At 46.6% G+C, this 25,978-nt stretch overlaps 1 protein-coding gene across 1 annotated transcript in view; it reads left to right on the top strand.

Annotated features, from left to right (window-relative positions):
• The window catches only part of MAP3K4 (mitogen-activated protein kinase kinase kinase 4), a 540,168-nt gene that overhangs the window by 172,585 nt on the left and 341,605 nt on the right, over window positions 1-25,978 (top strand). The window contains 1 exon segment of the mRNA XM_030198101.1: window positions 5,953-6,210. Coding sequence (XP_030053961.1) covers window positions 5,953-6,210 — 258 coding nt within the window.

Genomic DNA, 25,978 nt, shown 5'->3' with positions numbered 1-25,978 from the left:
GAGTGTAGATTTTGCCTCCTTGGGTCTCTCTGAGGGTGTCTCCCGAGTCTTGCTTGCTTCCAGGAAAGATTCCACTAAGAAGAGTTACTTCTTTCTATGGCGGAGGTTTGCCGTCTGGTGTGACAGCAAGACCCTAGATCCTCGCTCGTGTCCTACACAGACCCTGCTTAAATACCTTCTCCACTTGTCTGAGTCTGGTCTTAATACCAACTCTGTAAGGGTTCATCTTAGTGCGATTAGTGCATACCATTACCGTGTGGAAGGTAAGCCGATCTCTGGACAGCCTTTAGTTGTTCGCTTCATGAGAGATTTGCTTTTGTCAAAGCCCCCCATCCAACCTCCTATAATGGCATTGGGATCTCAACTTCGTTCTCACCCAGCTGATGAAACCTCCTTTTGAGCCACTGGATTCCTGCCATCTGAAGTACTTGACCTGGAAGGTCATTTTCTTGGTGGCAGTCACTTCAGCTCGTAGGGTCAGTGAGCTGCAAGCCTTGGTAGCTCATGCTCCTTATACTAAATTTCATCATAACAGAGTAGTCCTCCGCACTCACCCTAAGTTCTTGCCGAAGGTGGTGTCTGAGTTCCATCTGAACCAGTCAATTGTCTTGCCAACATTCTTTCCCTGTCCTCATACCCGCCCTGCTAAACATCAGCTGCACACATTGGACTGCAAGCGAGCATTGGCCTTCTACTTGGAGCGGACTCAGCCCCAGAAACAGTCCACAATGTTTATTTCTTTTGATCCCAACAGAAGGGGAGTGGCTGTCGGGAAACACATCATCTCAAATTGGCTAGCGGATTGCATCTCCTTCGCTTACGCCCAGGCTGGGCAGACTCTTGAGGGTCATGTCACGGCTCATAGTGTTAGAGCCATGGCAGCGTCAGTGGCCCACTTGAAGTCAGCCACTGTCGAAGAGATTTGCAAGGCTGCGACGTGGTCATATGTCCACACATTCACATTGCATTACTGCCTTCAGCAGGATACCCGACGCAACAGTCGGTTCGGGCAGTCGGTGCTACAGAATCTGTTCGGGGTTTAGAATCCAACTCCACCCCCCTAGGCCCATTTTTATTCTGTTCCAGGCTGCACTCTCAGTTAGTTGGATAAGTTTAGGTCAATCTCAGTTATGTCCTCGCCGTTGCGAGGCCCAATTGACCAATGTTGTTTTGAGTGAGCCTGGGGGCTAGGGATACCCCATCAGTGAGAAGAAGCAGCCTGCTTGTCCTCGGAGAATGTGAAAGCTACATACCTGTAGAAGGTATTCTCCGAGGACAGCAGGCTGATTGTTCCCACCAACCCGCCCGCCTCCCCTTTGGAGTTGTGTCTTCCCTTGTCTTTGCTATTTACTGGACTGACGAGCACGCTCGCGTTTGGGCGAGAAGACGGTTGCGCATGCGCACACGAGGGCTAGCAAACGCTTTTGCTAGTGAAGATCTCCGATTGGAGGGGCTGCCGTGGATGTCACCCATCAGTGAAAAATCAGCCTGCTGTCCTTGGAGAATACCTTCTACAGGTATGTAGCTTTCACTTTATTAGTAAATGACTAATTGAAAGATCAATTTAACCCTTGTTTTGGTAGTAAATAAAAATTATTAGGGACAAAAACAAAATTTGATTCTAATTCACCTGGGAACAGAGAAGTACCTAGTGTACCTGAATATAGGTCACCTACAGCTACTACTGAGAAAGATGCCAGCTAAATCCAGAAAAAAAAAGCAAAAAACATATTGAAGGCAGCCACTTTTGGTGCTTAATTGACATACGTCTCTCTATGCACAAGCTTATAGAATTGCCTTTCACGTGCGAAGAAACTGTGTTCTTTTAAAGAAACTGGAATCAAAAGTTACTGGTTGAATGTTTAGGATCAATAAAAAATGTAAACAACTGTGTATATGCTATATTTATTTCACACTGGGTCCATGCGATTAATACCATGGTTAAAAAATGTAATCACGCCCGATCGTGCGATTCGGACTTTGAATCGCTGAGCAGCCCTAGTAGATACCATGCTACTTAACTTTAGGGATAAGAAGTGGCTTTCCCCCAGTAATAGCTTATGGGCTTTTCTTCCAGGAATTTGTTTAAACGTTTTTAAACTTGGCTATATTAATTTCGTTTACCCTTTGCTCTGGCAGTGAGTCCTAGAGCTTAATCATATGTTGAGTGAAACAATATTTTCCTCTGTTTTAAATGTTCTACTATGTAAATTTATGGAGTGTCTCACAATCTTGGTACTTATTATAGAATAAACAATTGATTTGTGTTTACCTGTTCCATTCCACTCAGAACTTTATAGACCCCTGATGGCGAACCTATGACACATGTGGCCTCATACAGAGAAGCAGCGGCGTTCCTTGCTGACACCCGGGGCGGATCGCGCGACCTCCCCCCCCCCCCCCCCCCCCCCCCCCCCCGGTGAAATCACCCCCCCCCCCCCAGTGCATGTTTACCTGCTGGGGGGGGGGGGGGTGCCATGTGCGCTTCTATTGGCTCCCTCCGAGTCCTCCGCTCGTTCCCTCCCTGCTGCTCCCTCTGCCCCGCCTCCTGCACGGCCGTTAGGGGATCTTTGACCTCACTTCCGGCCGGCGGAGCAGAGAGCAGTGGAATGCCGTGGGGGACGCATCTCTGTGATCGCCATTACCAGCAACCACATAACCACAGCAACCATCATCCAATCTACTGTTCTGGGGTGTCGTGGATTTCTAATTGACCATCATTACTGAGATAGGTGAGGGGGAGGCTGGGAGAGGCGAGGGCATGTGCTATGGGTGCCGTTTCCCGCCATTAGAAATAGCGGCAGCCATCTTAATTTACATAAGGTGGTCAGTTAGGCTAGTTAACCCCTAATTGCCTGCAGGGCTAACAGGCTATCTATAATTCTATCTTCTGTCACTGCCCCCCTGATGGAGAACCCAAAAAATAAAAAACCAAGGTTAAGCAAAGGAAGTGGTGGTAGCAGTAGCCGACCCTTTCAAGAGACATGGACCGAGATGTATGGCATTATAGAAAAAAATGGCAGATCATTTTGCGTTCTATGTACTGAAACGGTAGTAAGCAGAACGTGGAATATAAATAGACATTTTGAAACTAATCATTCCCAGCTCTTGAAAAAAAGTGAGGATGAAAGGAAGGAATACATTTCCAGGCAGCTACACTTTTATAAGAGCCAATCTAATTCCATCCTTACATTTGTAAAAGGTTCTACAAATTTAACATCTGCAAGTTTGAGCATTGCTCACTCCATAGCTCAGCATGGAAAAGCACTCAGTGAGGGAGGATTTATTAAAGAAACTCTCCTAAGATGTGCACCAGTTCTATTTCACGATATGCAGAATAAAGATGCAATTATTAAGAGAATATCTGAGTTACCACTCAGTAGAAATATCAATTGAAGATTTAGCCAATGAAATTCAGCAACAAAAAAGTCACTAATAGGCAGATTAGTTAAAGAATTCCCTCTCCCCCTCACTTATCTTAGTTCACGGCACCCCACACAAGTTAAATAATATCAAGACCAACAAAAGAAACCGACTGACAGATGAACAAAGAAGTCACTAAGCAGGTAAGTTAAATAATTAGTTTTTGGTTTATTAAATACAGTTATATATTACAATTATACATTTTTGTTATTTAAACTATAAATATCGCGAAATTATGTTTTTTTTTCTCGAAGTGACACACCACCCGAGTTATGCTTGGTTTTTTGGCGAATTTTGACACACCAAGCTCAAAAGGTTGCCCGTCACTGTTATAGACCTTGATCATGTGCCCCAAGTATTGCACATAAGTGCATTTCACTGGGAGTGCAAATCTGTGGGGTGCAAGTGAGTAGATGGAGCAGTTAAGACTGGCAAAAGGACTAAATGTATGAATAGTTGGAGAGGTTATGATTGGTTCAGTTTGCTGACAGAGTGGTTATGAGTGACGGGCAGAATAAGTGGATGTAGATCAGAGTTTGGTGAGTGGATGGGGTTTGTGAGTGGCAGATGGACTGAGTGGTGAGGGTTAATATGTGTCTTGGGTAGTTTGTTGAGTGCATGGGGTTTGTAAGTAGATGAGGCCTTTAGGGGTGAGGTGTGGTAAATTGATTGTCATTCAGTGAGTGGATGGCAGTTAATGACAGGAAGAGTGCCTGAATGAGTGGTTGAATGAATGGCAGTCTCATGAGTGGTAGTGGGTTGAGTGAATGCAGAGGAAGCTGAATAAGTGCTGGGAAGAGTGAATATAACCTGTGATTTGAGAATGATTTGATTTAATTTGGCATTTTATAACCCGCTATACCAACATGTTCTAATCGGTTTACATTTAACAGGTACTGTGAATACTACTAGGGGTGTGGGGGGTGGGGAGTGACTTTACTCCTTCATTTGTATCTTCTCCTTGTTTGGTAGGCAGGTCCTGAGTTCACTGATTGCTGAGCTGTTTGCATTGCCTAGCTGTTAGTTCTTCTGCAGGCAAAGCCCAAATCTTACATTCAAATCATTGTTTTGCAGTGACTAGCTGACAGGGTGGCAACCTCTGCCAGGTTTCTTTCTTGGCCATCTTGGTCTGAGATTTAACAAGCAGTTTGAAGGGGTGCTCCTGCATTTGATCAGTGGCATAGCTACCCAAGCTGCAAAGGTCTCAAATACAAATCAACCTGTGCATCCAGCTTTTCCTACATAAGCACACAACTATGGATGGAACACATTACCAAAAGCCGTGAAAACAACTTATGATCACCTAAACTTCCAGAAATCATTAAAAACTAACCTGTTCCAAAATTCATACCCTACCGACCCAACTTAAATGCCTGTACCCTGCAACACAACGAAACCAAAGCTCGTAATGGACCTCTCTACGATTCCCTAATGTGTCTGTACACACGAACCTTATTCTACCACAACATTACTGTATTCATACTGGAATTTGCGAACGCCTTTCGGTACTATGTAAGCCACATTGAGCTTGCAAATAGGTGGGAAAATGTGGGTACAAATGTAACAAATAATAATAATAGGTTTGTTTGCACATGTGTACACAAAATCTGTGTATAGGGATGGACAGACTGACCTATAACAACAGGCAGGTCTTTATGATGTAACTTGTGTTGTTTAAAACCTACTTAGGTCTTGCAGAAAAGTGGGTGGGGTAGTAGTCTGCTGTCAAACAAAGCAGGAAATATTAAGGCCTAAAGTACTAAAGCTTTTCTTACATTCTGTCTCTGGAGGGAGGGGGAGGTGTAGCAATTAGGCCCCAATTTAGTAGAACTGTAGCTGGCAATTTATTTTAGTTCTGTTGCTCCCTGTTTTTATTTCTCAAGCTGTTTTCTGCAAAGCTGAGTTATTCCTCTGCTTTCATGGGGGAGTTACTCACACTGTGGTCGGTGGCAGTGTAGCAGGGGAAAGGCATTAAGTTCCATGTTCTGTGGTCATTCATGGAAAATGTTTACACTCTCACTGCCACTCTGACAGTAATCAGTGTGGAATCACCTAGGTTTGCTAATGGGAATGATCATATAGGGAAAATATTTAGACGCAAAATGCACATTTCACATACAGAAAATGATTCCAATATGATTACATTTGCAAAATGCATTTGTTGGTTTTTGCAGACATATATTTCTTGGCCTGTCATAAATTAGGCACTAAGTCCCTTTGTTGCTGCATGGAGTTCCTGCAATTTGTTTGTTCTGTTAGTGAGTGTGATGCAATAGAATGTGCTTTTTAGCTTTTGCTTAGGTTGGCAGATTTCATTTGTATTTGTTCCAGTTTGGGGGGGGGGGGGGGGGTGGAGAGGAAACAGCCTACTTCTTTTAAGTTGGTATGGGCTGGCAAGCAGGATGATGAGGAACTTGTCTGAAGCCCAGTTTTCTCTCATTTTGGTGCAGGGTACTTTGAAGAACTGATTCAAAAAGTGGAAATTTTGAATTGACTTAGTTTTTGTTACTATTTTTTTTTCTTTTCTAGTTTTCAGAATTTCCTGACCCCATGTTGTGTTCAGATTACTTGCCTGATCTGTTGAAGCAGTTATCAAATTCCCTGCCATGCTCGGAGCAGAAATGCAGCCCTGTGTTATGGGAAGAGCTTAAAGCCATGGACTTGCCTTCATTTGAGCCTGCATTCTTGGTTCTCTGCAGGGTCCTCCTCAACGTCATCCATGAGTGTCTTAAATTAAGACTGGAGCAGAGGCCAGCTGGAGAACCATCTCTCTTGAGTATTAAGCAGGTATGCTCATTTCTATCAGTCTTCTTTCGCCCTTCTTTCTCACAACCTCTGCTGTATTAAGGGGCCCTTTACTAAGCAGCGTACGCGTGCCAATTTGGAGTTACCGCCCGACTACCGCATGGCCTGGGCGATAATTTCATTTTTTATGCACATCTGCTACGCTCGCCAGAAAATAATTTTCCATATCATCATGCTGATCAATCCATAGACTGGTGGGTTGTGTCCATCTACCAGCAGGTGGAGATAGAGAGCAAACTTTGCCTCCCTATATGTGGTCATGTGCTGCCGGAAACTCCTCAGTATGTTCTCTATCTCAGCAGGTGGTGGTCACACACAGCAGCAGCTCTGGCTAGGCCTCCAAGCCTAATTTTTAGGTTTTGTTGAGTGCCTGGGGTTGAGGGCTCTTCTTGAGCAAGTGCAAACCTGGTGGCGCCAGGTCCCTCCTTTTCTCCCCCCTCCCGCTGGCTCCGTTTAAAAAAAAAAAAAAAAAAAAATTTGAACGTCCTTAAAGGCGTTTATTTCGACGTTTATTTAAACGTTTATTGCAGCTACTCACTGGGACACCAGGTCGTTACAGCTCGGAGCGGACAGCAGGTAATTTTTACCTTTTATAGCGGGCAGGGGGTTCCCCGATTGGTCTCCACGTGGCCTATGGCATCGGAGGGCGAGGGCGCAAAGAGTCGCTCCCCGGATCGTGTGTGCGCTTCTAGAGGGGATGCGGGGGTCTTAAAGTCTGATTCGCCCTTGTTGGGTGACAGTTTCGTGACCGATGAGTGTCCCGGTCCTTCCTCCGGTGTGGCGGTTTTTCCCGCCATAAACGCCCATCCCCCGCGGCTCGCCTCCGCCATATTGGCCGGCCACGCGGCTCGGACGGCTTCTTCTTGGGCCGCCCTTGAGGTGGGAGACATTGATGCCATGAACGCCCTTAATTTGGGCGACGGCACAAAAGCGGCTAAAGTTAAGCGCCGTTCTTCCCGCGCGGCTCCTTCGCGGAGTGTCGCGCCGGACGCCATCTTGGATGCGCAGCATGTCTCTCCCCCGCTCTTGCGAGCGCCGGTTGAGGGTGCGTCTAGGGCTGTAGCCCAGGCTGCGGAAGTGCACAGTCTGGGGGGTTTCTCGCCCGAGTTTGTTTTGCTGCTGCATCAGGCCTTCCTTATGCGAAACGCTGCCCCTGCTCCCTCGTCTGGTAAAGAGGTTGAGGCCCCCGGAGGTAAACGCCCTCGGGTTGATTCCCAGGCCTTGGAGGACTTTGTCTCCTCCGATGTAGATGAGGGCAGCGTATCTGAGTTCTCCCAACGGTCCTTTGCGGATTCCTTGGAGGAGACGGATCCCCGCTCGGATGGAGCGGATGACCCCTCTGCAGCACGGCTCTTTAGCTCAGAGGATTTGCCCAACCTGTTAATGCAGGCCATGGGCATTTTGAAGATTTCCTCTCCAGAGGACGTCTCTCCCTCAGCCCCTGTTGGCTCTGCCATTATGCTGGGGACGAAGCGCCCGCATAGAACCTTCCACGTGCATGATGCCATGCACACCTTAATTTCGGCTCAATGGGATGTCCCGGAAGCGAGCCTTAAAGTGGTTAGGGCTATGTCCCGCCTCTATCTTTTGCCTGAAAGTGAACGTGAGGCCTATCTGTGGCCTACCGTGGTTTCTTTAATCACTGCGGTGACTAAGAAAACGGCGTTGCCGGTGGAAGGTGGCACGGCCCTATAGGACGCCCAAGACAGAAGATTGGAGGCGGCCTTAAGGTCGTCCTTTGAGGCGGCTGCTTTAAGTTTGCAGGCCTCAGTTTGCGGCTCCTATGTGGCCAGGGCGTGCCTGACTATGGTGCAGCGGGCTTCCCCCTCGGATCATTCCTTGAGGGCTGATTGGCCGGCCCTGGAATCGGGCTTAGCCTATTTGGCAGACTTGCTGTATGATGTCTTGAGGGCCTCAGCTAAAGGCATGGCTCAGACAATCTCTGCGCGGCGGTGGCTTTGGCTGAAGCATAGGTCTGCTGACCACGCCTCTAAATCCCGCCTGGCTGGATTGCCTTTTAAAGGCAAGCTGCTCTTTGGGGTCGAGCTGGACAAAATCGTGACCGATCTCGGCACGTCTAAGGGCAAGAGGTTACCAGAGGTCAGGGCTCGGGCTAGTGCTCGCCCCGGTACCTCCAGAGGACGGTTTCAGGAAGCCCGTCGGTACCGCCCGGGCAGGTCGGGCTCCTCTGCCCCCTCTTCCTTCAAGAGGAACTTCTCCCCCAAGCAGCATTCCTTTCGCAGAGACCGCCGTCCCGGAGGTGCTCCCTCCGGTCCTCCCCTAGGGTTTCGTACCCAATGACGGGGCCTTGGTCCACGCCCCAGTGCAGATTGGAGGACGGCTGTCCTCGTTTCTGGGCGAGTGGATCACAATAACTTCAGACGCTTCAGTGCTGGAAGTCATCAGAGACGGCTACAAGCTAGAGTTCTGCCGACCCTTAAGAGACGGGTTTGTACTCTCTCCCTGCAAGTCTCCGGTCAAAGCTGTGGCAGTGCAGCAGACCTTGGACAATCTGATCCGCCTGGGTGCGGTCGTTCCGGTGCCAGAAAATCAGCTTGGCAAGGGACGTTACTCCATTTACATTGTGGTACCAAAGAAAGGAGGTTCTGTACGGCCTATCCTCGACCTCAAGGGGTCAATCAGGCTCTTTCGCATGGAGACCCTCCGCTCTGTTATAGCGGCAGTGCAGGCAGGAGAGTTCCTGGCATCCTTGGACATCAAGGAAGCGTACTTGCATATTCCCATCTGGCCTCCTCATCAACGCTTTCTGCGTTTTGCAGTACTGGGCCGACACTTCCAGTTCAGAGCCCTCCCGTTCGGGTTGGCTACTGCTCCGCGGACCTTCTCCAAAGTAATGGTGGTCATCGCGGCCTTCCTGAGGAAGGAAGGAGTACAAGTCCATCCTTATCTGGACGACTGGTTGATCCGAGCCCCCTCTTATGCAGAGTGCGGCAAAGCTGTGAACCGGGTGGTTGCTCTTTTGAGCTCCCTGGGGTGGATCATCAACTGGGAGGAAAGCCAGCTGCGCCCAACTCAGTCCCTGAAGTATCTGGGAGTTCGATTCGACACCCAAGTGGGCAGAGTGTTCCTGCCAGACAATCGGATTGTCAAGCTTCAGGCTCAGATGGACCAGTTCCTAGTAGCCTCTCCTCTTCGGGCTTGGGACTATGTGCAGCTGTTGGGCTCTATGACGGCCACGATGGAAGTAGTGCCCTGGGCCAGGGCTCATATGAGACCACTACAACACTCTCTGCTGCAGCGCTGGACTCCGATGTCGGAGGATTATGCTGTGCCCCTTCCCTTGGACCCAGCAGTGCGCAAGGCGCTGAGCTGGTGGACGCAGACAGACAAGTTGTCTGCAGGAATGCCTCTGGTGACCCCGGAGTGGATTGTCGTCACGACGGACGCCTCTTTGTCGGGCTGGGGAGCCCACTGCTTGGGAAGGACAGCGCAGGGGCTCTGGTCTCCTGCAGAAGTAAAGTGGTCTATCAACCTCCTGGAACTCAGAGCCATTCGGTTGGCGCTTTTGGAGTTCATCCCGGTACTGGCGTTGAAGCCTGTACGGGTCCTGTCAGACAATGCCACGGCTGTGGCCTATGTCAACTGCCAGGGAGGTACCAAGAGCGCCCCTCTAGCCAAGGAGGCCATGAATCTATGCCAGTGGGCGGAAGCGAACCTGGAACAGCTGTCAGCGGCCCACATTGCCGGAGTCATGAATGTCAAGGCGGACTTTCTCAGTCGCCATACCTTGGAGCCCGGAGAGTGGCAGCTATCTGTTCAGGCGTTCTTGGACATCACGAAGCGCTGGGACCAGCCGAGCCTAGATCTGATGGCGTCATCGGCCAATTGCCAAGTGCCGCGCTTTTTCAGCAGAGGACGGGACCCTCGATCCCTGGGAGTAGATGCTCTTCTCCAACAGTGGCCGACACAAGAGCTTCTCTATGTGTTCCCGCCCTGGCCCATGTTGGGCAGGGTGCTAGACCGGGTGGCAAAGCATCCCGGCAGGGTAATTCTGGTGGGTCCGGATTGGCCCAGACGTCCCTGGTATGCGGACTTGATCAGGCTCTCAGTGGACGAACCTCTGCGACTGCCAGTGGAGCAGGGCCTGTTACATCAGGGTCCCGTGGTGATGGAGGATCCCTCCCCCTTTGGTCTTACGGCCTGGCTATTGAGCGGCAGAGTCTGAGGAAGAAGGGCTTCTCAGACAAGGTCATCGCCACTCTGCTGAGAGCGAGGAAGCGCTCTACTTCTACTGCTTACGCCAGGGTTTGGCGTACCTTTGCAGCGTGGTGTGAAGCAGGTTCACTTTCTCCATTTACTGCTCCAATTTCTTCAGTGCTGGCGTTCCTGCAAGAAGGTCTGGAGAAAGGCCTGTCGCTCAGTTCCCTGAAAGTCCAGGTAGCGGCCCTGGCTTGCTTCAGGGGCCGCCTGAAGGGTGCTTCCCTGGCTTTGCAGCCAGATGTGGTGCGTTTCCTCAAGGGAGTTAATCACCTGCGCCCTCCTCTGCACTCAGTGGTGCCTGCGTGGAATCTCAACCTGGTGCTAAGAGCCTTACAAAGCCGCCTTTTGAACCCTTGTCGAGGGCATCTCTGAAAGACCTGACGTTGAAAGCAGTCTTTTTGGTGGCTATCACTTCAGCCAGAAGAGTTTCCGAGCTCCAGGCACTCTCTTGTCGAGAGCTTTTTCTGCAGTTCACTGAGGCAGGAGTGACTATTCGCACAGTGCCTTCCTTCCTACCCAAGATTGTTTCTCGCTTCCATGTGAGTCAGCAGCTCTGTCTCCCTTCCTTTCTAGGGAGGACTACCCAGAAGAGTATTCTGCTCTCAAATATCTGGATGTGAGACGGGTCATCATCAGATACTTGGAAGTGACCAATGATTTCCGGAAGTCGGATCATCTGTTTGTCCTGTTTGCAGGTCCTCGTAAGGGTCTGCAGGCTGCTAAGCCTACAGTGGCAAGATGGGTCAAGGAAGCCATTGCAGCGGCTTATGTGGCCGCGGGGAAGGTGCCGCCTATTCAGTTGAAGGCCACTCCACTAGAGCTCAGGCGGCCTCGATGGCAGAGGCCGGGTCCGTCTCCTTGGAAGAGATTTGCAAGGCGGCAACTTGGGCGTGGGCCCATACCTTCTCCAGACATTACCGCTTGACTGTGGCTGCTCGGGCGGAGGCCCGGTTTGGAGCTTCAGTGTTGAGTTCAGGGATTTCAATGTCCCGCCCTGGGTGAGTACTGTTTCGGTACATCCCACCAGTCTATGGATTGATCAGCATGATGATATGGAAGGTAAAATTATGTATCATACCTGATAATTTTCTTTCCATTAATCATAGCTGATCAATCCATAGCCCCTCCCAGATATCTGTACTGTTTATATTCTGGTTGAATTTTAGGTTCAAGTTTAGTCTTCAGTTACTTCAGGAGGACTTCGTGTTCAAGTTTTTTCACTTGGATTCTTCAAGAGTTGAGACGAGTTTGTGTTACAGTGAGCTGCTGCATTCCTCTCCCCTCCGTTTTACGGGGCTGGATTGAGACTTAAATTCTGCTGGCACTCCCTCCCGCTTCGTGCGGCTGTAGGGCAGCTTTGTACCCCTCCCGCTTCGGCGGTGTTAGGGTCAGTCAGCTCCTCCCGCGGTTGCAGGATAAGCCAGATCCCCCCGCATCGGCGGGGTGGTGTCCCTCCCCCGCTCCGCGGGGATGAGCTGGACGGATTCCCCTCCCCCACTTGTGTGGGGATGAGCTGGGTTAATTCCCCTCCCCCGTTTCGGCGGTGGTGAGCTGGGCAGAGTGTCCCTTTGTGGGTGTAATTCTCTAAGTGCTGAGTCCTGCGGATGGAGCTTTGATATCGACATACTGAGGAGTTTCCGGCAGCACATGACCACATATAGGGAGGCAAAGTTTGCTCTCTATCTCCACCTGCTGGTAGATGGACACAACCCACCAGTCTATGGATTGATCAGCTATGATTAATGGAAAGAAAATTATCAGGTATGATACATAATTTTACCTTTATTTTCCCACACGCGGCGGAAACCAGGCGATAACTGTTATTCTCTGCGCATAGACGATTACCGCACGGTTACCGCATGAGACCTTACCGCAAAGTCAATGGGTCGCGGTAAGGTCTCAGACCCAAAATGGGACGTGTGCAAATTTTTATTTTGCCACACGTCCATTTTCAGCAAAAATATAAAAGGCCTTTTTTTAACAAGCGTGCTGAAAAATAGATCTGCGTGCGCCCAAAACATGTGCCTACACTAGTGCAGCCCATTTTTCAGGACCCCTAAGCTTTATATTGGGGTTATCACTATTTAGGTTTTTCTTTCATGCCAGTAATTGTTCTTTAAAAATAATTTAAACATATGATTTCCACAATATGGCCTAGTTTGCCATTATTTCTCCCACCTCAATAAAAAAAAATAAATTGCACATTAATAACAAGAACTCCTAGACCTGATTACTCAAGTGACCCTGAATTACCCTAGGCTGGTGATCATGAGAGACTTCAATCTACACATCAAAACCCCAGATACCACCACAGCTGCCTTCTTGGACACGATGACAGCACTAGGATTTACACAGGTGATCAATTCTCCAACCCACGAAAAGGGTCATACTAGACTTGGTATTCTACAAAGGGGTGGATATCCCAGAATTTTGGGGTAACAGTATTGAAATAACACCCCTATCATGGTCAGACCATTTTCTAATTAAATTCTTCCTAGGTGACCACCTAAAACAAATGGCACCTCCCAGAGTTTGGAAGGAGATCAGAGACAAAAAAAAAACTGACCGCTGAGAAATTCCTAGAGGCCTTGGGCTATCTACATGTGGATGAAAAGACAACAAGTGTCAGAACAAGTTGACATCTGGAATACACACTTAGTCAAGACCTTAGAGAAAATAGCACCACTAAAAAAGGTCTTATGCCCCACTCACTAACGCTCACCTTGGTTTTCTCCAGAACTTCGGATTCTTAAACGCAAAGGAGAAAAACTGAAAAGGAGATGGCGTAAATCTGGCCTGGATGAAGACAGGCTAAACTGTAGCAAGCACAAGGCAAAGTACCGCCAAGCCTTAACAGCAACAAAAAAACAGTATTTCTCTCAATGCATTGAACAGGCTGCCAATTCACCCAAGCAGTTGTTCAGTATAGTAAACAGCCTACTGCAGCCCCCACAACAGAACCAGCCTGCCCAGTCTAAACTGAACTGCAATTATTTTGCTTCATATTTTGCCAACAAAATTAAAAGTCTCCGCCAGGATTCACAGGCAATCCCACCAGTCCCCAACCAGTCAACCAGGGGTGCACAAACTCGCCCCCTCCTGACAGAGACCGATGGGAGGGACACTTTTAACCCAATGACAGAGGAGAGCCTTGACAAAATCCTAGGGGACCTTCGACCAACTACCTGCTCCCTCAATCCCTGCCCGTCAAAGATAGTGCAGCAGGCAAGTATGGGCCTCATAGAAGGTGCCACAAAATTGTGAACACCTCTCTTTCTAATGGGCAGCTACCAACAGCATTAAAAAAGGGCAGTGGTCCGTCCTCTGCTGATGAAAAACAACCTTGACCAGGACAAACTTGAAAGTTACAGGCCAGTATCCAGCATCCCTTTTCTAGGGAAACTCATAGAACAAACAGTCTGTGTTCAACTTAATGACTGGTTAGAAAAGTGAAACTCTCTAGATCCATGTCAATCTGGATTCAGACCTGGTTATGGTACAGAAATGATCCTTGTTTCCCTACTAGATGATCTTCACAGAAACTGAGACAAGGGATTTGCCTCGAAGTTAGTACCGCTTGACTTCTCAGCAGCTTTTGACACTGTGGATCATGATATCATGCTAGCATGACTGACAGAAACAGGTATCAATGGAACAGTACTTGCTTGGTTCAGATCATGCCTATCAGACAGGCAACAATCCATAATGTTTGGCAGCAACTGATCACCACCATGGACACTGATCTGCGGGGTACCACAAGGATAGATACTGTCACCTATTCCGTTCAATATCTACCTCAAGCAACTAGCTGAGCTGATTTGATCAATGGACACTCAGTTCTACATCTATGCGTATGATGTGCAGCTACTCATACCCATTGAACGTGACTTACCTACAGCCTTGAATAAACTGATTACCTGTCTAACATCAATTTAAGAATGGGCTAAACACAACAAACTTTGCCTGAACCCAAGTAAAACCGAGCTTCTCTGGGTCCCAAACACAATTGGATACATACCTGACATCAAAATCTCTTTTGGTAAGTATGAAGTCCCCCTCAAATCACAAGTCAGGAACCTTGGAATACAGTTAGATTCAACACTCTGAGTCCCCAAATCCAAGCAACCTTCAAGAGCTGCTTCTACTATTTGCGACAGCTACGCTGCCTCTCTCCTTACATCGAGAAGGTAAATGTTGTCCCAGTTGTACATGCCTTGATAACATCAAGACTGGAGTACTGCAATGCACTATACAATGGTCTGACTACAAAGGGCCTACTCCAGCTCCAGTTGATTCAGAATGCAGTAGCAAGACTCATACAAGGTTGCAAGCGACATGACCACATCACACAGTTTTTGCAAAAATTGCATTGGCTACCAGTACAATACAAGGCTAAATTTAAAACTACTACTACTACTATTTAACATTTCTAGAGCGCTACCAAGTGTACGCAGCGCTGTACAAACACAGAAGAAAGACAGTCCCTGCTCAAAGAGCTTACAATCTAATAGACAAAAAGTAAAGCATTTAAATTTAAAATATTTAAGCAGTCAAGCACAAGAGAACAGTCACAGAAGGACAGAAGATGTTGAAGGGTGGTCAGTGTGATTAGGTGTAACTCTGGTTGGAGTAGTGGGAGAAGGTGATAGAAGAATAGAAATGGGTGAGGTAAAGTAATGAGTGGGTTGATAGGGAGGTTATATAAGACATTTCACTCTAGGGGTGGGTGGGTAGAGGGGTAGGGTGGGTAGGATTAAGTATAAAGCAGGAGAAGGTATTCTCTGCAGCCTATCTGTGAGATGGAAAATGCTCTCTGAAGCTGCTGCTATAAGTTGTTAGTTTTCTCTCCCTGAAAGAGATCCAAGCCACACCCACGAAGTTCAAACTGTCAGTGGGGAGGGTGAGGGGAGGAAATGGCAGTGCTTGATGAAAAAGAGAGCTCAGTTTGATAGGAGATATACTATAGGATGTCATTCTGAGGCCAGGCTAAGTCTAAAGCAGGAGAAGGTATTCTCTGCAGCCTATCTGTGAGATGGAAAATGCTCTCTGAAGCTGCTGCTATAAGTTGTTAGTTTTCTCTCCCTGAAAGAGATCCAAGCCACACCCACGAACTCTGTCTGATATTCAAGGCCTTGAAAGGAAATGGCCCTGAGTACCTGAGAAATAGGATGATCCTCCACACACCGCCAAGGACACTAAGGTCCTCCCAAGGACTTTCACTAACCACATCCTCTCCAAAAGACATTACACGATGTGATAGCCGCAAGCGAGCCTTCTCCGGAGTAACCCCCACACTCTGGAATGCACTGCCTAAAAGGCTGCGCTTAACACAAGACTATCTCTACTTCAGGAAGCAGGTGAAAGCTTGGCTCTTCATCCAGGCCTTTAATGGACGAAGTAACTAACTCGTTAGTGTAACTCATACACACACACACACACACACACACACACACGTGTATCCACTCCTACCCTAGCTGAGATAATATTTAACCATTTCTATGACCTCATGTGCAACTTGCTTTAAATCAATCACCTTACTTTCTAACTCTTCCTACTCTCTTACCTATCTATATGTTGCTTTACCCTTCACTATCAATTATAATGTTCTATTATGTATTATGTTGACTTTGTAAATAGTATCAACAATACTTAGACAGGAATCTAGTCAAACAATTCTTCCTCAATATTAAATCCAAGCAATCTTAAAGTTCTTACGTCAATCATAACATTATATTATGATGCAAATGTATTTATTTCAAAAATCACTTTTATACTAATAAAGCACAGCACAGCAAACTATCAAAAACATAGAAGAGATAACCCCATATTCATTCATATTCATCTATAACATCATTTAAAAAAACCTTGTCCAATGCTTAGGAGTCAGTCCGTGGTGAAAGTTACTGCAATAAATCGCTAATCCTCCAAATATTCCTGATTAGTACATTTCTTCCCATCAGAAAGCCTCAGTCCACACACAGAAATCCTTCAGAACTCCTCAGTTCATTAGTTGATATAAAGTTGGGCAATTTTCACACATTCTGTTGTTCCGCTCTTTTAATGGTTGTCCAGCCATACTTTGTATTGTGTTTGAATATTTTTACTGCTGTAATTGTCTATTGCTTATGTTTGATTTATTCTTACTGTACACCGCCTTGAATGAATTCCTTCAAAAAGGCGGTAAATAAATCCTTATATATAAATAAATAAAAATGTCAGAATGTGATATAGTAGATAGCTATGAATTCTGTTCTGCTAGAATATCAGTACTTTTGATCGATTAAAATAGTTCTCCAAAGCAATTTTATATATGATCTGTGAGTAATCTGTTCTTAAGCTCAAGAAAATTAGTGATCATGGTAGAGCAGGGGTTCTCAACCCAGTCCTGCTGCTAGGGTGTGCCTTAGCTGGGTGTATCAAATTTCAGATTCCTTCCAGAAGTCCAACAGCCTCCTCCAGAATTGCCAGATGAGGAGACAGGGCTGGCATATTTGGCAGATTCCTTGTACACCAAACAGTCCAAGTGTTTTACGAGGTGTTTTGAAAGACAAATTGCAAGGACTACCCCTTGTTTCAGATAGTCAACATACCTACATCACTATGGTTTCATCTCATTATCAGCATACATTCAATCCAAGAGACTCATGAGGGAAGGCCCTTGTGGGCCGAAACACAACTCATGTCAAGTCCTGGATGTTTAATAAAGGTGCAAGTTTGTACATCGTCTGCTGTCCCTCCCCTTTTTCATCGCCCTTGTTGTGACTGATTTGTCTATATGGCTACAAGGGTTACTGCTCTTCTATTTTTGAATAATGTCCACACCAGATTTAGTGTCCTAACCTTTGCAGCCAATCGTTTTTGTTGCTTTTTAACCATTTTCCTCCTTTTATTGTAGTCACCTTTTTTTTTAAAAGCTGCTAGGCCCATTTAGACCAGAGCACTGACCTCAGTTTGTTCACTGCCCTTTTCGGTTCACAATTGAAGAGTTTAATTTGGCCACGATTACATAATATATAATTTTCCGAAGACAAGCAGGCTGCTTGTTCTCACATGTGAGTCGATGTCCGTGTCGGCCCGGGAACCGGCATTTTGCAAGCAAAATATAAAAAAAAAGTCTTGCCAGAGTCTTCTGGCGCACGTGTAGCGTGCACCACGCATACGCGAACCGATTTCCCACCTGTCGCGTGAACGCGTTCCTCAGTTATTTTATCTCCGCGTTGAGGTGTGGTTGAGATTTTTCTCCGCTCCTCTCAGGCCTGGTAAAGAGTCTCATCCATTTTCTGGCTTTTACCTTATTTCTTTTCTTTTTTTATTAGAAATTTACACTTAAAAAAAATCTTACCGTAGTTTTATTTTTTTGTCCCTTTAAAGTTTCCTTTGTTTTTCGACGCGGCCAGCTTAGACCACATGGTCAGGTTGTTCCCTTCTTTTCGTACCCTTTTTTTCTTTTAACAGGCATGATCGTGCGGTACAGAGGAGTCTCGATGACGGGCATCGAGCGAAGGCGAAGAAGCACCATCATCGTTCTCCTTCAACACACGGTGCCGGGAGCTCTTGGGTGTCGAGGGATTCGGGCACCGAGAGGATCACTCTCCCTCTATTCAGGAGGTGTCGATGCGTCGGTCTAGCAGCCTGGTACCTGCTCCCGAGCCTCGACAGATTCTGCCACCGGCTCCTTTACCGACCCCACAGCCTTGTCCGACAGCGGCTCTTGATGAGCGCATCAGGGCCCTGCTTCCAGAGCTTCTAGAAGGGTTGCTGCGCCAGTCTGCTTCGGTGTCAGGGGTGCTTGCGCCTTTCGTACTGTCTGCTGCAGCGGAATCTGGCCCTTTGCCTGTGGTGAGGTCTGGAATCCTAACCTCCAAATTGTTCTCTGGGAGCTCATTCTTATAGTTCCCAGCACAAACAGGTACTTGCAGAGGAACTCTCTGCCCTTCTGAAGACCAAGCAGTCGAACCCGTTCCACCAGGGGAAGAAGGGCTGGGATTCTATTCCAGATACTTCCTTGTGCAAAAGAAAACAGGGGGGATGTGTCCCATCCTAGACCTAAGGGCCATGAACACATAAGCACATAAGCACCGCCATGCTGGGAAAAGACCAAAGGTCCATTAAGCCCAGCACTCCGTCTACGACAGCGGCCAATCCAGGCCCCAAGAACCTGGCAAAAAACCCAAAATTTAATAACGATCAATGGACTTTTCCTTCAGGAATCTGTCCAGACCCCCTTTAAACTCAGCAAGGCCAGCTGGCTTCACTAACCTTCTCTGGCAATGAGTTCCAGAGTCTAACTACGCGCTGAGTAAAGAAAAACTTTCTCCAATTTGTTTTAAACCTACCACATTCTAATTTCATCTTGTGTCCCCTGGTTCTATTATTGTTAGAAAGTGTAAACAAGCGCTTCACATCTGTCCGCTCTATTCCACTCATTATTTTGTAAACCTCTATCATATCACCTCTCAGCCGCCTTCTCTCCAGGCTAAAGAGTCCTAGCCGTCTTAACCTCTCCTCATAGGGTAGTCGTCCCATCCCTTTTATCATTTTGGTCGCCCTTCTCTGCACCTTCTCCAATTCCTTTATATCTTTTTTGAGATGAGGCGACCAGAACTGAACACAATACTCCAGGTGCGGTCGCACCATGGAGCGATATAACGGCATTATAACATCCTCATGCTTGTTTTCCATCCCTTTTCCAATAATACTCAACATTCTGTTCGCCTTCTTAGCCACCGCAGCAGCACATTGAGCTGAAGATTTCAACGTTCTATCCACGATGACTCCAGATCCCTTTCTCGATCCGTAACTCCTAACGCGGAACCTTGCATAACATAGCTGTAATTCGGGTTCCTCCTTCCCACATGCATCACTTTGCACTTGTCAACGTTGAACTTCATGTGCCATTTGGACGCCCAATTCCCCAGTCTCACGAGGTCTTCTTGTAATTTTTCACACTCCTCCCGTGACGAGACGACCCTGGATAACTTTGTGTCATCTGTGAATTTAATTACCTCACTAGTTATTCCCATCTCGAGGTCATTTATAAATACGTTAAAAAGCAGTGGTCCCAGCACAGACCCCTGAGGGACCCCACTAACTATCCTTCTCCATCGAGACTACTGGCCATTCAACCCTACTCTCTGCTTCCTATCCTTTAACCAGCTCTTAATCCATAATAATACACTGCCTCCGATCCCATGACTCTCCAGTTTCCTTTGGAGTCTTTCATGCGGCACTTTGTCAAATGCCTTCTGAAAATCTAGATGTACAATATCCACCGGCTCCCCTTTGTCCACATGTTTGTTAACCCCCTCGAAAAAATGCAGTAGATTTTTGTGAGGCAAGACTTCCCTTCACTAAAACCATGCTGACTTTGTCTCTGTAACCCATGCTTTTGTATGTGCTCTGTAATTTTATTCTTAATAATAGCCTCCACCATTTTTCCCGGCACCAACGTCAGACTCACCGGTCTATAATTTCCCAGATCTCCTCTGGAACTATTTTTAAAAATCGGCGTTACATTGGCCATCCTCCAATCTTCCGGTACCACACCTGTTTTTAGGGATAAATTGCATATTACTAACAGTAGCTTCACAAGTTCATTTGTCAGCTCTATTAATACTCTGGGATGAATACCATCCGGTCCCGGTGATTTACTACTTTTCAGTTTGCAGAACTGCCCCATTACATCCTCCAAGTTTACAGTGAAATCATTTAGTCTTTCTGACTCGTCCACTTCAAATACCTTTTCCGGCACGGGTATCCCTCCCAAATCCTCCTCGGTGAAGACCGAAGCAAAGAATTCATTCAATTTCTCCGCTACGGCTTTGTCTTCCCTGATCGCCCCTTTAACACCACCGTCGTCCAGTGGCTCTACCGATTCTTTACCCGGCTTCCTGCTTTTAATATACTTAAAAAAAAAATTTCCAACGTGTTTTTGCTTCTAACGCTAACTTTTTTTCAAAGTCCTTTTTAGCCCTCCTTATCTGCTTTTTGCATTCGGTTTGACATTCCTTATGTTTTATCTTATTGTCTTCAGTCTGTTCCCTTCTGCAATTTCTGAAGGATTGTTTTTTGACTCTAATAGCTTCCTTTACCCTACCGTTTAGCCACGCCGGCTGACGTTTGGTCTTTTTTCCTCTTTTTCTAATACGCGGAATATATTTGTCCTGTACTTCTAGGATGATGTTTTTGAACAGCATCCACGCCTGATTCAAGTTTTTTTACCCTTTCAGCCGCTTCCTTCAGGCTTTTTTTCACCGTTCTTCTCATTTTATCGTAATCTCCTTTTCTAAAGTTAAACGCTAGTGTATTTGATTTCCTGAGTTCACTTACTTCGCAGCCAATATCAAAACCGATCTAGTCCGAGAAAAGTTCAGGATGGTTTCCCTAGGCACCCTTCCCATGATTCAGGAAAATGATTGTCTATGCTCTCTGGACTTAAAGGATGCTTACATGCACATGTCGATACTTCCAGCTCACAGGAGGTATCTTCGATTTCGGCTGGGAATACAGCATGTTCAGTACCGTGTACTGCCTTTTGGCCTGGCGTCTTCGCCCAGAGTGCTTACCAAATGCCTAGCTGTAGTCTCAGCGTCGCTATGCAGACTGGGAGTGCATGTGTTTCCTTATCTCGACGATTGGCTGGTGAAGAGCACCTTGAAGGAGGGTGCTCTGGAGTTCATGCGAATGACTATTTGGGTGCTAGAGCTACTGGGGTTTGTCATAAATTATCCCAAGTCTCATCTCACCCCAGTCCAAGCATTGCAATTCATTGGAGCCCTGTTGAACACTCAGACAGCTCGAGCTTATCTTCCCGAGACAAGGGCAGGCAACCTTTTGTCCCTGGTGTCCATGGTTTGAGTGTCTCACCAGGTCACGGCTCGGCAGATTGAGACTTCTGGGGCACATGGCCTCCACAGTTCATGTCACACCCATGGCACGTCTACATATGAGATCAGCTAAATGGACCCTAGCTTCCCAGTGGTTTCAAGCTGCGGGGGATCTAGAGGATGTCATCCAACTGTCCACCGGCTTTCGGAATTCTCTTCACTGGTGGACGATTCAATCCAATTTGACTTTGGGGCGACCATTCCAAGTTCCTCAGCCACGAAAAATGCTGATGACGGATTCATCTCTCCTGGGGTGGGGAGCTCATGTAGATGGGCTCCACACTCAGGGAGCCTGGTCCTTTCAGGAAAGAGGTCTGCAGATCAACTTCCTGGAATTAAGAGCGATCTGGAATGCTCTAAAGGCTTTCAGAGATCAGCTGTCCAACCAAATCATTTTAATTCAGACAGACAGGTTGCCATGTATTACACCAACAAGCAGGGGGGCACTGGATCTCGCCTTCTGTGTCAGGAAGCTGTCTAGATGTGGCTTTGGGCTCGCCGTTATGGCATGTTTCTCTAAGCCACTTATCTGGCAGGCGTAAACAACAGTCTGGTTGACAGGTTGAGAAGGATAATGCAACCTCACGAGTGGTCACTGAACATGGGCGTAGTCCGCAAAATCTTCCGAGCGTGGAGCACCCCCTTGGTGGATCTTTTTGCCACCCAGATCAATCACAAAGTCCCTCAGTTCTGTTCCAACTTCAGGCCCACGACAGACTAGCGTCAGATGCCTTTCTCCTACATTGGGGGACTGGCCTTGTGTATGCGTATCCTCCCATACCTCTAATAGGGAAGACTTTGCTGAAACTCAAGCAAGACCGGGGAACCATGATTCTGATTGCACCCTATTGGCCCCGTTAGATCTGGTTCCCTCTTCTTCTGGAGTTGTCCTCCGATGAACCGTGGAGATTGGAGTGTTTTCCGACCCTCATCACTCAGAACGAGGGGTTGCTTCTACATCCCAACCTCCGGTCTCTGGCTCTCACGGCCTGGATGTTGAGAGTTTAGAGGTTGCCTCTTTAGGTCTGTCGGAGGGTGTCTCCAGAGTTTTGGTTGCTTCCAGAAAAGATTCCACGAAAAGGTGTTATTCTTTTATTTATTTATAAATTTTTTATTTATAACCATTTAAATTTTTACAAGTGATAAAACAACTTGCTGGAAATACAGAGAAAGTAATATTTAGGAATTATTTCAGTCAGGTAATTCTATTCTCGTCCTTAGACCACTAAATAGGGAGAGTGAAACAAGATAAGGAGATCAATTAAACAGTAAACAGAAAAAAAACCTGTGGTATTAACCTGATTATCCCCAGATATTACTCGTCTCATTCATTATTCCACATTGATCATCTGGTTGGCTTCTTCAAGGCCAATACGGTGTATAGTCAAATCATTTCATTGAAAAACATACTTATTGTCCAATATTAGTTAGAAATAATACATCTGATTACATTCTTTCTCTTTTAAAACCAGAAGTTATTTAACAATACATATACTTAAGTCTCTGATTCAAATCCCACTGATTAAAGTAATCTCAGTTTTCACAGGCTTCACTCCTTTTAAAGTAATAATTTGAGGAAATATTTCTGAGTAAAACTTTAGGAGTCATACCCGGAACTCTGGGAAAAACAATAATCTCGATATTAATCATCTATAATAATAATTATTATTTTATTATTCAAAATTTTTGGTCCATTATCATAACCACTTCTTGCTCATGTAGAGTCTTTTGTTATATCAGTTTTTTTACTCTCAAAGGGTTCAGTTGAACTGTCCATGTAACTCTCTAAGAAAATTATATCTGAAACAAAATTATTTACTGCCACCGTTAGGTCCCGAAGCACCTTCCAAATGGTATTCAATGTAACCTCCACGGGAGCCAAAAACTCTAAGTTGATTTTTCATAGGTGTTTAGGAGTGGTTCCTCCGATTCGGGTTCTGCTGTAAATGTCCTCCGTTTCAGCATATACCTCTAACTCACTCCTCCACTCTTTTGGACATGGTGGTTGAATAATTCAGGAGCGATGGAGTTTTTTTCCAGGTCCAAGAGCGTCGACGCTCCTTCGCTGGCGCTAATCAAAGGACTCGCCAACCCTTTCATCTGTGGGCAGTTCGTCGCGCAGCGGTCCCGCACTTGCTGCTCAGGGGATAAAACGCTGGCCATCGGTGGCTGACTGCCGGTTGTCCCCTTCCTCTCAGTTAAGGTAACTGCAATTGCAGAGAGTAAATTTACGTAAAGAAGACGAAACTTCAGAGGGCAGCTGGGCCATTGGGCATACGAACTTCAGGTCACCATCTTACCACTCTCCCAGTTTGGGACACTCTTTGTCTGGTTTCTCCTCAGAGGCCTGTCTGATATGGGTAACCCTTCAACATGGCCCTCTAAGTCATTGAAACACACAAGCCCCTCCACCTCTACAAGGTGGTGTCCCTTCGGAGGGGAAGGTGTTATTCTTTTAAATGGAGGAGGTTTGCCATCTGGTGTGACAGCAAGGCTCTAGATCCTCTTTCTTGTTCTACACAGACCCTGCTTGAATACCTTCTACACTTGTCAAGAGTCTGATCTCAAGACCAACTCCGTAAGAGTTCACCTTAGTGCGATTAGTGCTTATCATTGCCATGTAGAGGGTAAGCCTATCTCTGGATAGCCTTTAGTTGTTAGCTTCATGAGAGGTTTGCTTTTGTCAAAGCCCCCTTTCAAATGTTCATAAGTGTCATGGGATCTCAACGTCATTCTCACCCAGCTGATGAAAACTCTTTTTGAGCCACTGAATTCCTACCATCTGAAGTACTTGATCTGGAAGGTCATTTTCTTGGTGGCTGTTTCTTCAGCTCGTAGAATCAGTGAGCTTCAGGCCTTGGTAGGGCATGCACCTTATATCATCACAACAGAGTAGTCCTCCACAGACACCCTAAGTTCCTGCCAAAGGTGGTGTCGGAGTTCCATCTGAACCAGTCAGTTGTCTTGCCAACATTCTTTCCCCATCCTCATACCCGCCCTGGTGAAAGCAGTTTGCACACCTTGGACTGCAAGAGAGCATTGGCCTTTTACGTGGAGCGGACAAAGCCCTTTAGACAGTCCACCCAGTTGTTTGTTTCTTTTGATCCCAACAGGAGGGGAGTCGCCATCGGAAAACGCACAAACTCCAATTGGCTAGTAGATTGCATTTTCTTCACTTATGCCCAAGCTGGGCTGTCTTTAGAGGGCCATGTCACGGCTCATAATGTTAGAGCCATGGCTGCGTCAGTGGCTCACTTAAAGTCAGCCTCCATTGAGGAGATTTGCAAGGCTGCAACGTGGTCATATGTCCACACACTCACATCTCACTACTGCCTTCAGCAGGATACCCGACGCAACAGTCGGTTTGGGCAGTTGGTGCTGCAGAATTTGTTCGGGGTTTAGAATCCAACTCCACCCCCCTAGACCCATTTTTGTTCTGTTCCAGGCTGCGCTCTCAGTTAGTTGTTTATGGTTTCAGGTCAATCTCTGTTATGTCCTCGCTGTTGTGAGGCCCAATTGACCAATGTTCATTGTTTTGAGTGAGCCTGGTTGCTGGGGATACCCCACATGTGAGAACAAGCAGCCTGCTTGTCCTCGGAGAAAGTGAAGATACATACCTGTAGCAGGTATTTTCCCGAGGACAGCAGGCTGATTGTTCCCACAAACCCACCCACCTCCCCTTTGGAGTTGTTATTGTTTCTTTTTATGCTTTTGATTTAACTGAGAAACGTGTTCACGCGATGGGTGGGAAATTGTTCCGCACATGCACACCAGAAGACTGTGGCAAGGCTTTTTAAAAAAATATATTTTACTTGCAAAATGCCGGTTCCTGGGCCGACGCGGACGTCGACCCACATGTGTGAACAATCAGCCTGCTGTCCTCAGAGAATACCTGCTACAGGTATGTATCTTCGCTGTATTGCCATACTTGGACAGACCAAAGGTCTATCAAGCCCAGCATCCTTTTTCCAACCGTGGCCAATCCAGATTGCAAATACCTGGCAAGATCCCAGAAAAAGTACAAAACATTTTATGCTGCTTATCCCAGAAATAGTGGATTTTCCCCAAGTCCAATTTAATAATGGTGTATGGACATTTCCTTTAGGAAGCCGTCCAAACCTTTTTTAAATCTCTGCTAAGCTAACTGCCTTTACCACATTTTCAGGCAATGAATTCCAGAGTTGAATTACACGTTGAGTGAAGAAAAATTTTCTCTGATTCGTTTTAAATTTACTACTTTGTAGCTTCATTGCATGCCCCCTAGTCCTAATATTTTTGGAAAGAGTAAACAAACGATTTACGTCTACCCATTCCACTCCACTCATTATTTCATATCTCCCCTCAGCTATGTTTTCTCCAAGCTGAAGATCCCTAGCCACTTTAGCCTTTCCTCATAGGGAAGTTGTGCCATCCCCTTTATCATTTTCGTTGCCCTTCTCTGCACCTTTTCTAATTCCACTATATCTTTTTTGAGACGCGGCGACCAGAATTGAACACAATATTCGAGGTGCGATTGCACCATGGAGCGATACAAAGGCATTATAATGTCCTCATTTTTGTTTTCCATTACTTTCCTAATAATACCTAACATTCTATTTGCTTTCTTCGCCGCCGCCGTAGCACACTGTGCAGATGGTTTCAGC

Source organism: Microcaecilia unicolor, chromosome 3, assembly GCF_901765095.1.
Source record: "Microcaecilia unicolor chromosome 3, aMicUni1.1, whole genome shotgun sequence".
NCBI classification, from domain to species: domain Eukaryota; kingdom Metazoa; phylum Chordata; class Amphibia; order Gymnophiona; family Siphonopidae; genus Microcaecilia; species Microcaecilia unicolor.
Note: the sequence above shows the minus strand (reverse complement) of the source record. Positions and strands in the feature narration are given on the sequence as shown.